The sequence below is a fragment of the Penaeus vannamei genome, chromosome 1, assembly GCF_042767895.1.
Source record: "Penaeus vannamei isolate JL-2024 chromosome 1, ASM4276789v1, whole genome shotgun sequence".
Taxonomy (NCBI): Eukaryota; Metazoa; Arthropoda; class Malacostraca; order Decapoda; family Penaeidae; genus Penaeus; species Penaeus vannamei.
Genome location: NC_091549.1, coordinates 9,620,935 through 9,633,200, shown reverse-complemented (window position 1 = coordinate 9,633,200; position 12,266 = coordinate 9,620,935). Strand labels below are relative to the sequence as shown.

General features: G+C 40.5%; 1 protein-coding gene across 18 annotated transcripts in view; it reads right to left on the bottom strand.

Moving 5' to 3' along the window:
• The window catches only part of LOC113828986 (forkhead box protein K2), a 96,465-nt gene that overhangs the window by 4,917 nt on the left and 79,282 nt on the right, over window positions 1-12,266 (bottom strand). For 2 of the 18 annotated variants that reach the window (XM_070134526.1, XM_070134583.1), the window contains exons 3-9: window positions 6,964-7,106; window positions 6,479-6,633; window positions 5,467-5,613; window positions 4,926-5,119; window positions 4,126-4,328; window positions 2,700-2,768; window positions 134-341 (exon numbers count right to left, since the gene is read on the bottom strand). In XM_070134526.1, the coding sequence (XP_069990627.1) occupies window positions 134-341; window positions 2,700-2,768; window positions 4,126-4,328; window positions 4,926-5,119; window positions 5,467-5,613; window positions 6,479-6,633; window positions 6,964-7,106 (1,119 nt within the window). The remainder of the gene's footprint in view (window positions 1-133; window positions 342-2,699; window positions 2,769-4,125; window positions 4,329-4,925; window positions 5,120-5,466; window positions 5,614-6,478; window positions 6,634-6,963; window positions 7,107-12,266) is intronic. The other 16 variants (XM_070134637.1, XM_070134778.1, XM_070134698.1 and 13 more) reach the window with 9 other exon arrangements.

Sequence of the window (12,266 nt, the reverse complement as noted above, 5' to 3'; positions counted from 1 at the left end):
TTAGTGGACGAGTAACTTCTTGAATCACCTTCCACAGTGCTGCTCATATTCCAAGCAAGCCTCCATCTCGTACTCAGCACAACCTATTAGTGCTAGTCCTAGACACTTCTCCCTTATACCATGTCTAACTTACCCATATTTTGTGAGATGTGTAGGGAGGATAACCTGAGTGTGTGTGAAAGAGCTTGGGTCAGCCGACGTCTGAACAATGACTTGGCCTTGGGCGAAGGAGGCTCCCTCGCCACTATGACTTCCACTGGTCAACTGGATCTGTTTCAGCTCTCCCTGCTTGCCGGACCCTGCTCCACTCGGTCCTCCTGCTGTGGCTATCAGGTACTTGCCTGCACGAGCACAGATAAAAAAAGAGATTAGTTTCCCTAAGATAGGTAACATTTATTGAGATATGGATATGAATATCTATTATGGTAGGTGTCAAGAAAGAGAAGAGAAATTAATAAACTATATTATATTAGCAAACCATGCATGGTGAAGTTACATGCCTGCTAAGAATGGGTAATAAAACAAGATTCAGAGGTGAGAAGAAAATGGCAAACAATATCCAAGTTTCCTTGTATTAATGCAACAAATATATGTGTATAAAGAATACTTTAAATTCGTAATTGTATTTGGGCTTGTCTTCAGTTTATAGCAACACCCTGATGACATCAAAAAAGACCCCAAAAGTTGCAACTTGTCACATTTATTTTTGTCACATTTCTCCTGAAGACTGAACATGACACACCTGATAAAAAATTAAAAATAGCTCTCATACATATATAATCTTCACCCACTGCTGACTGGGGCATGTAGGTCCATATCACATCATGACTGGACTCAAAGCCTAATTTTTTTTTTTTTTTTTTTTTTTTTTTTGCCTAATTTCCTCTAAAATGTGTTTCCTTCTACTTTTCCTTTATGAAGCCAACTGTGCCTAACACATGAATCAATGTGGCATGGGAAAAGCCACAAAGACAGACAGACAGAGACACACAGACAGGCAGACACACAGACACACACACACAGACACACACACACACACACACACACACACACACACACACACACACACACACACACACACACACAGACACACACACAGACACACACACACACACAGACACACACACACACACAGACACACACACACACACACAGACACACACACACACACACACACACACACACACACACACACACACACACACACACACACACACACACACACACACACACACACACACACACACACACACATACACACACACACACACACACACACACACAGTGTAATTTTATTTTTCTCTCTGGGGGGAAAAATCCCATTTAGAAGTATATTTCTACAAAATTATTTATAGAAAAAATATTAACTTGCATGAAAAGAATCAAAAACTTTAAAAAGCATCAAATCATTACCATGGGGGACATAAAAAATTGATGATTTCTAAATAAGTAACTCCAATGACCCTGGTAAGCTGCAGGTAGATTCTTGAACACTATGACATATTGTAACTGCTGATAAATTTTAACTACAACAGTACTTGTAAACAAAAATAAGGTTAGAAAAATAAAAATTACAATGAAACACTGAAAATAGTGAAAGATGGCCATTCTATGGAATATTTTTAAAAATCAAAATTTTATTTCATAACTGTCAGTTAAAAGAAAAAAAAAAACACCAGTGAATTAACAGAAAAATAAATAAATAAATATATGATATATATGTATGTATATATATATCTGTGTACATATGTATGTATGTATGTATGTATGTATGTATGTATGTATGTACATATAAAATATATATATATATATTTTGTTGAAATTAACATTTATAAAAATAGGAATATCAGTAGAAAATGACATGGTATAAAAGAAACTCAGAAATCGTGTTTAAAGCTAAAGACAATTCCTGTGTGAGTTACTACAAGCTGGTTAGTCTACGCACCCTAATCACCAATGCACTGAGAAGGAACGTGTGATAAAAGAAGGCAAGCAAACAAGGAGAGAGAAAGAGGGAGACAAAGAGGAAGGAGAGAGATAAGAGAATATACATAGGAAAGAGAGAGTCGCCTTTTATACTGCGTGCCAGTGTGTGGGCTTCAATTTGTTAGCCTTTCCTGTCTGCTTTAGAACACTCAATGACATGAAACATGCTGAAGATGGCAGAGACTAATTAAATAACAACAGTGAGCCACTGTTAATATCTATAACCATCAAAACCTATAAAAAAGTATCCAGTCTAAAGATGGATTTCCTCCATTTTACATGTAATCATAATTTCTAAAAATATTTACAATCAAATCAATATTTCTAATGATGTCATATTCAAATATTATGATAATGTTATCCAAACTTTAGAAAAATAAATCCTTCTTATGAACCGTGGCGGGAGGAGATACAAGTTAAATAATGGGCAACAAAAACCATTACATAGCACTCAAACAGTTAAAATTTTAAGAATCTTTTCTCTGCCTTTCTTGTGTCCGTAATCTCACATTTTTCACAACATTAAATATTGCAATAGGTCTTCATTTACTTTCCCATCTTCAACAACATGATAGGTCTTAGAAGCAATAAAAATTATTAAACACTAAATAAACATTTTTTAAAAATCAATAATAATCCCAATAACAACAATGACATGATTGGGCTCACTTATCAAAAAATAATTCCACTTCAACAAAGAACTATGGACACACCTTGTAAGGCAGACATGAGCTGCTGGGAATTCTGAACACTAACCCCACTTGTGGCTATCAATGTGGTACCTGTAATAAGAAACAAAATATTAGGAGGGAGGGAGGGAAAGGTAACAGGAAGAAGAAAGGAGGAAGAGGATGAGGATGAGGATGGAAGTGGAGGAGGAGCAGGAATGAGGGAGGGAGGGAGGGAGGGAGGGAGGGAGGAAGGGAGGGGTGGGTGGGCAGGAGGAGGAGAGAGAGGATTAGGGAGAAAAAGGAGGAGGAGGATTAGGGAGAAAAAGGAGGAGGAGGATTAGGGAGTAAAAGGAGGAGGAGGATTAGGGAGTAAAAGGAGGAGGAGGATTAGGGAGGAAAAGGAGGAGGAGGATTAGGGAGTAAAAGGAGGAGGAGAATTAGGGAGTAAATGGAGGAGGAGGATTAGGGAGGAAAATGAGGATTAGAGAGGAAAAGGAGGAGGAGGAGGAGGAGGAGGAGGAGGAGGAGGAGGATAAGAGATGGAGAAAAGGGGGGGGGGTGAATCTCTGCCTTGCAATTGTGCAATCTCCACATCAGCCATACCGTAAGCATGTTAGTGAGAGCGAGTAGCATTAGCCAGTGCCAACAATGATCTTGCTTCAACCTTCCTGTCTTCATTTCTTCTCCTCCTCCTCCTCCTCCTTTTCACTAAGCAGTGCATGTGTCTGGTGTTTGTGTCACTTACTCCTTTATTATGTGGGTAGGAGTGCTATGTGATTTTCTGCTTCTGCTTTTAGCTTACTTGGTTATAAAAGCAAACAGGGTTTAATGCATGTCAGAGTTCATACAAATCATCAGCACAATTTTTAAAAAATACATTTTCTTACAGGTACATTATAATCCAACATCATCACACACTTTAAAAAGAATCCTTAGACAGAAATCACATCTTAGCAATATTACTTCTGTACCATACATATACACAACCTCCATGTCCCTTTTTCACATAGCTATGCAAGATTACTAGAGTACAATAAATGAATTGAATATCACACTCTACTACCCTGGTTTGTTTGGAGACTGTAAATGTTCTCTTGCAATACCTGATCTTTTCAAACCTGCTACACTAAATATTTTTAATATTTTGAATGTTTTTCAGGAACGTTCAGAGTTTCTCAAGCATAACACAGATAATTTCTTATGCTCTGCTTTAACCCATCAGCTAAATCATTACCTTCAAACTGACAATCTATTCATCCCATAAGCATCCTGAAAAGTAACTACTAGTATACTGTCTGCAATCCTCATAAACCTGAATTGGTACAGGACCACACTTACATTCATCATTCATACTACTAACAATACAATTCTTCAGACTAACAAAAGATGAAGTTAAAATTAAATAAAAACAATAACAATAGTACGACAGCAACATCTATACACTACAATCCCAAAAGCTCAATCTGACCTTGTTGATGTTGATGCTGGGGTGGCGAGGATGGCGCACTAGTGGTGTTTACATCGTACTGCGCAGCCGTGTTAAGGGGATTGAGAGGCGAGGCAGTAGCCGAGTCTACATACTCTGGCACCGGGGAGCCCTCTCGCGACAGCGATTCGGGCGTAACCAGCCCACTCATCCCAATGTGTGATGGAGAGGCTGGCGCAGATCTGCTGTTAGGACAAAGGCGGGAAAGAATTCAAAATCAGTGACTGATTCTGGCAAAGAAGACACCATGCGCAAAAAAATCTCCTATTAGACACTCCCCTACTTATGCTTCTTACCTCAATCTCAATCTAATTCTCAATCTTTCTAAAGATCTTCCTCTTGCTCTCTCTTCAGGAACAGTGGTATGGAAGTCCAAAGTGTTTTATTTCGAGAAGAAAGTCAGTATTTCAGTTTATTTCCAGTAACTTGTCATTAAACGGAACTACCATAGAAACTATATTTCTCTTTCAAATACCACTTCCTCAAAAATACAAAATCTTATTTTCACACCTGTAAAAGGATTAGGGTGAAATTTGCTCACCAGTGGTTGAGCCCTTTGGGATAACACACTTGTTACACCTATTTTTTGTTTGTGGGAAGTAACAATCCATTGGGTAAACCTTCAGTCATGCAGGTACTCAAAAAGGGTTATAACTTATTTTTACCACCCTCCTAACCCCACTTAGACCTGCAGTCCCTGTAAAATCGAAACCTCTCATCCTTATATCTACTCTCTCAACATGCAAATCACCTTACAACAAAAAACACAACATCCCACAAACCTATTTGAAAGGTGTGTGAAGGGCGTCTTGAAAATAGGAACACCTCTCTGGCGCCGCCGCTTAAATGCCTGGTCTACTAGTTTACTCTCGGACGCGGGGTCTATCTTCCAAAAGCTGCCCTTCCCCGGCTCCTCTTGAGACCGTGGCACTTTGACAAAGTATCTGTTTAGTGACAGGTTATGCCGGATGGAGTTCTGGCAAGAGAGATGGGTAGAGAAGAGATTAGTTATGAAACTGATGTGGTTAGATGCACCTCTACTGAAAATTCTTATTTCTAAATTTTAAATTTCATTTCTCTGAAAACACTTCTTTGGTAATCTATCAGATTTTTCATTTATCTAAATTTTACTTGTATACAATTAGTTATTTATACTATTACATTCACTTCTAAATATCAATAATCAAAAACTATTCCATCTAATTATCACGGCATGTAATATATAGTCATTTCCAATGAAGATAATTGATTATGATGGTGATCATTGATAAAAATGATGATGATGATGATGATGATGATGATATCACTCCTCACGCCACTTACCTGCCATCCCTTGTCAGCAGTACGATAATACGGGTAATGTTTGGTGATGTAAGAATAGATACCACTTAACGTCAGCTGCTTGTCAGGAGCTGAAGAAATAGCTTGGACAATCAGCTGAGCATACGAATATGGTGGCTTGGAGTCATCCTGTGAAAACAAAACAAAAAAAAGAGAAAATATGTGAGAATGCAATAACTGGCACAGTCCGATATGAAACCTTTTGAAAGCGATAAGAATATCAATTGAAGATGCTCTGTCATAAATTATCGTTAAACATTAATCTTTTAATATCAAATGCAAGTACAATAAAGATGCTGAAGCAAAAACTCATTATGAAAGCACAAACTTATCTTCAAATGATATTTAAAACAAAAAAACTGTTCAACATGTACTTTTTTAAATCTAAGAATGCCTGGACACACACCTACAATCATGTCTTACCAACAAATCAACATTTTCAAGGGATTCCCAAGACCCTTTCAGCTAATCATCAATTGCTATCTATTACTCTGATTATGTAATTCCCATTTCAAAACATTCCATCAGGTGTCAAGAGTTTAGCTCAGTTTATGTCCTTGTTTCCACTTCCTGTGTATAGCCTATATGCATACAATTTCTTTGTTATAAGGTTATTCTGTGAATTTGAAGTATTTTAATACCTTAAAAAAAATAACACTAACTATCTGCCTTCATAGATCCTCCCTATACCTATGAGCACTTAAGTACAAATTCCTTCTTTAATCCAAATTTTTACCCTGATGTTCTATCAACGTAAGCACATGAAACACAGTCTCTAGACAGTATCTATACACATTAAAAACAGAATAAGAAAAAAAGAAAATGCAAAATCCAACCTTAATGAAGACAAAAGAAAACAATAATGAAAAATTCAAGGACAAATATCAGGCAAAGACAAAGATGAAGATGAACTGGAGGAGGACGAAGAAGAGGTAGACAAAAGGAAAAAGCCAAAGATGAAGAGAAAGAGATCCAAAGCCAGAGAAATGCTTACCTTGGCACCAGGTGGACTATGGGGCTGGTCAGGCGGATGGGGCGACGTGAAGTAGCTGTCGTCCGCTATGGATGCCTGGATGCCATTGTGGTGGTAATTTTGGCTGGACACAGACAGGTTCATCTGATTCTCTTCATGGGTTGTAGAAACTGTAACTGGGAGAACAGCAGGCTTATTTAGGCTCATATTCAAATACATCTTAAGAGGATTAAGAAGTCAATAAACAATAATTATGACTAATAATGATGATAAAAAGTAAATGCTATAAACTGAATTACCTAACACTATCAAACCTCAATCACCCCTTCCTCTTACTTATTTACTTCAATTACAAAAACAACAAAGGGAGGGGAGGGAGGGAGGAAATAATACCTCAATTATGTAACCCTTCCTCACCCTAAACACAAATAAACTTAAATCTATATATACATATTACTACAGTCCTCCCTGACTCTTTGACCCCTGAACCCAAAACCACTACCAACCTGTATTTGCAATGTCACCTTTGTCTTCCATGGCAGCGTAGGCCGCCTGGACCAGGTTCTCGGCATTGACACGCTTGTTGCCCCCCAGTCCACCGAGCCCTCCATGGCCTCCGCGGGGCGATGTAGGGCAGCTGTTAGCCGCACTGAAAGAGAAGAAGAGATGGGGTAAGTGAGTGAGTTGAGCGAGAGGAGGAAGGGAGTCCTCTTTTCATATAGTGAGGTTTGCGCTGGAAGAGTTTAAGCCTCATTTCTGATTTTCTATATGCATAGATACAGACACACACAAAAATATCTAATATAATGCATAAATGTGTGTTGTGTATGTTGTGTAAGTACGCACATAAAGAAGCATACATGTATGCAGGATATATAATCATCACCTGAGTTTTCTAAATATCCTCAGTCTTAATATTTCTGCATACCAATTGGACCAAAAAATATGGAACTATATGGGCATGTAAACCAAATAACAATTTCTTTAAAATATACATATGCTTTTTTAATGAAAAATCATAATCACAATCATCATCATAATCAACATCATTGGTTGATACTTACAAATGATTTCCTTACTCTATTTTTCTAAATTATATAAGAGAAAAAAGATGAATGGAAAAACAGTAACGTTACAACTAAACTCAATAAAACAAGTGAGAAGAAAGATAAAGGACTTTTTTCACAGAACTTGTAATCATAACTTTACTTCTGTGAATTGATGACTAACCAACAGAGCGCATGAGCTGTTTCAACTGATCGTTACCCCTCCAGCACTCCAGCATACCAATGGACTGAATCAAACCATGGAACAAACGTAACAAGCAAACAAACAACCAAAATGAGCAGAATATCAATCAATATTTGGACCAATGGTTGCCATCATAAAACATTATTCTGACAACCATTCGTGTCATTTTAATTCTTAATTCAAGAATGTAATCAATTTCATACTTTGGTTCATCACTAAAACACATTCATAAATGTAGGAAAACTATGATATAAAATGCAAAATTTTACCATGTAATTTTTTTTTTCTTTAATAGAAAAACACACACTCAAACACACACACACACACACACACACACACACACACACACACACACACACACACACACACACACACACACACACACACACACACAAACACACACAGTCACTCTCACACACACACACACACACAGTCACTCTCACACACACACAGTCACACAGTCACTCTCACACACACACAGTAACACAGTCACTCTCACACACACACAGTCACACAGTCATGCACACACACACAGTCACACAGTCACTCTCACACACACACAGTCACACAGTCACTCACACACACAGTCACTCACACACACAGTCACACAGTCACTCACACACACAGTCACTCACACACACAGTCACACAGTCACTCACACACACAGTCACACAGTCACTCACACACACAGTCACACAGTCACTCACACACACAGTCACACAGTCACTCACACACACAGTCACACAGTCACTCACACACACAGTCACACAGTCACTCACACACACAGTCACTCACACACACAGTCACACAGTCACTCACACACACAGTCACTCACACACACAGTCACACAGTCACTCACACACACAGTCACACAGTCACTCACACACACAGTCACACAGTCACTCACACACACAGTCACACAGTCACTCACACACACAGTCACACAGTCACTCACACACACAGTCACACAGTCACTCACACACACAGTCACACAGTCACTCACACACACAGTCACACAGTCACTCACACACACAGTCACACAGTCACTCACACACACAGTCACACAGTCACTCACACACACAGTCACACAGTCACTCACACACACAGTCACACAGTCACTCACACACACAGTCACACAGTCACTCACACACACAGTCACACAGTCACTCACACACACAGTCACACAGTCACTCACACACACAGACACACAGTCACTCACACACACACAGACACACAGTCACTCACTCACACACAGACACACAGTCACTCACTCACACACAGACACACAGTCACTCACTCACACACAGACACACAGTCACTCACTCTCACACACACACACACACACACTCACTCACTCACTCACACACACACACACTCACTCACACACTCACACAAAGTAAAAAAAAAAATATATATATATATTCTTTCATTCTCTCCCATGTTCTCGCACCTGCCAATCACAAATGCAAATATTTCTAAATCTGGTCTGGTACCATACACCTGCCCAACATAAAACACACACACCTGTAATATTCTGACTTACACACCCGTCATAACTTGACTGACTAGTCACTTGCCACCATGTTAACTGAATGAGGATGGAATATGTAATATGCCTTAATATCAACTAGGGTGTCACTTGTCTCATATCCATACAGCAAAAGTAAAAGAAAAGTTAAATAAAAACAATGTTGATGATAATAAAAAAAAATATAAGAATGCATGTCAATAGCACAGACATCTGATGACAACGACAACAATGACAACAACAACAACAAACAACAAACAACAACAAAAATTGTTTCAAAATACACAAGTCTTCCAGAGTTTATAAAGGGAATTCTAGAAACCGTTCTTTCTATACCTATTTTCTATTAACATTCTCGAGCTGGAAGCTAGATCCAAATCTAGATCTGACACACTCCTAAATCTAATGAACTGGTCCTTGACCCAAGGCAGACTGCTCTTCAAATGCAGATGGCAAAACTAAATTTTATTTCCATGGTGGTGGTTAAGATGGTGAAGGTGGTGAAGGTAGTGGTGGTGGTGAAGGTGGTGATGATGGTGTTGGTAGTGATGATGGTGGTGGTAGTGATGATGGTGATGTGGTAGTGATGATGGTGATGTGGTAGTGATGATGGTGATGTGGTAGTGATGATGGTGATGGTGGTAGTGATGATGGTGATGGTGGCAGTGATGATGGTGATGGTGGCAGTGATGATGGTGATCTTGGTAGTGATGATGATGGTGATGGTGGTGGTAGCAATGGTGGTGGTGGTGATGATTGTGATGGTTGTGATGGTGGTAGTGATGATGATGGTAATGGTGGTAGTGATGGTGGTGGCAGTGATGACGATGACGAAGGAAGATGCCAACTATAACAATAATGACTGACAATGACAATGATGACAATAACAACAATGGTAAGACAAAAACCACCAACAACCACGACAATAGTTCCAGGTACAAATCATTCCCAGCCCTACAGTTCACCCTTTAATAGCCATAACGGTAACCCACTTCCGGTGACCATTGCGCGGGGGAGGGGGTGGGGGGGAGGGTTGAAAGGTAATGGGGGAGGAAAGAGAAAAGGGATGAGGATGAGAGTGAAAGGCGAGAAAGAGGAAGATCACGAAGGAGAGAAAAAGGGGAGAAACAGGATAAGGGAACGCAAAGGGAACAAGGGACAAAGCAGGTGAATTCGGAGGGAAGGGAAAGATAAAAGAGACAGAATGGGATAGAGGTAAGGAGGGGAACGGGGGTAGATAAGGAGAGGGGTAGGGGGGAGGGGGGAGAGGGGAGAGGAGAAGGGAAGATAGGAGAAGGGAAGATAGGGGAAGGGGACTAGGAGTGGGGAGAGGGGAGAGGGGAGACGGGCGGGCGGAGAGCGTGAGTAGGTTGGCGTGTGACGAGCAAGTGAGTAATAAAAGAATGAATGAACGAGTCAATAGGGAGGGAGAGAGAGAGAGAGTGGGCCGGCAGCGCGCTGGCCACTTCCGGTTCAAACCACTTTTTCTTTCTTTTTTTTATCAATCCTTGCTCCCGATTCCCATGCTCTCACGACAAACGCTCGCGAGTAATAAATATCATGAAAACGACAAAAATAGAGCATCTTGTAACATCAACACCGGCGCTAATATGACTTATCGCCCACGTCCATTGTTCCCTTGTCCTCGTTACCTACCGCGTTTATCCATCATTTTCTTTATATGGCGTCACCGTTCGTTCCCTTTCGTCGACGCTTTGGGTTCTTGTGTCTGTGTGTCTGTCTGTCTGTGTGTGTGTCTGTCTGTGTGTGTGTCTGTCTGTGTGTGTGTGTGTGTGTGTGTGTGTGTGTGTGTGTGTGTGTGTGTGTGTGTGTGTGTGTGTGTGTGTGTGTGTGTGTGTGTGTGTGTGTGTGTGTCTGTCTGTCTGTCTGTCTGTCTGTCTGTGTGTCTGTTCGTCTGTGTGTCTGTTCGTCTGTGTGTCTGTTCGTCTGTCTGTCTGTCTGACATTATTGCTCCCATTCGCCTGTTTTATTGATATCATTTATTTTTTCCTTCCCTCTCTTCCCGATTCCCACTCTCGTTGTTTGCAAAAAACATGTTCTCCCTCCTCCTTTTATCCGTCTTTCCTCCCTCCCTCCCTCCTTTTATCCGTCTTTCCTCCTTCCCTCCTTTTATCCGTCTTTCCTCCCTCCCTCCTCCTTTTATCCGTCTTTCCTCCCTCCCTCCTCCTTTTATCCGTCTTTCCTCCCTCCCTCCTCCTTTTATCCGTCTTTCCTCCCTCCCTCCTCCTTTCATCCGTCTTTCCTCCCTCCCTCCCTCCTTTCATCCGTCTTTCCTCCCTCCCTCCTCCTTTCATCCGTCTTTCCTCCCTCCCTCCTCCTTTTATCCGTCTTTCCTCCCTCCTTCCTCCTTTTATCCGTCTTTCCTCCCTCCCTCCTCCTTTTATCCGTCTTTCCTCCCTCCCTCCTCCTTTTATCAGTATTTCCTTCCTCCTTTTACCCGTCTTTCCTTCCATCCCTCCCTCCTTTTTATCCGTCTTTCCTCTCCTTCTATCCTTCTTTCCTTCCTCCTCCCTCCCTCCCTCCTCTCATCCGCCTTCCCTCCCTCCCCCATCTCTTTCATTCAGGCTGTTCAAAAACGTCGACCTTTCCCATCCATATGCATGTGTATATTTACTTTCCGGTCTCGGCCTAACATTCCACTCGCACGAACACGGCTGTTTTTTTTTTTCCACAAAGCTCTCTATGACAACAGCTGCTAATTAAATGACGTAAATGTAGTTTGCGAGTTAATTAGGCATCTGGTGGAAATGTTTAAACAAAATAATGTATACAAACACACATACCAAATAAAATAAAAATAATATACAACAGGATGGACCCAGCTATAGTGACAGTCACAAGAAACAAGTATTTACCTCTACGAACAACAACAACAGCAGCAGCAACAACAACAACAACAACAAAATCCACCAACGCTTCTTTTTCAAAGTAGGCAAATCTAATTTCTCTCTCTCTCTATGCCACACTCGCTCTCCTCTCCCCCCCCCCTTTCTTTTATTCCTACCCCCT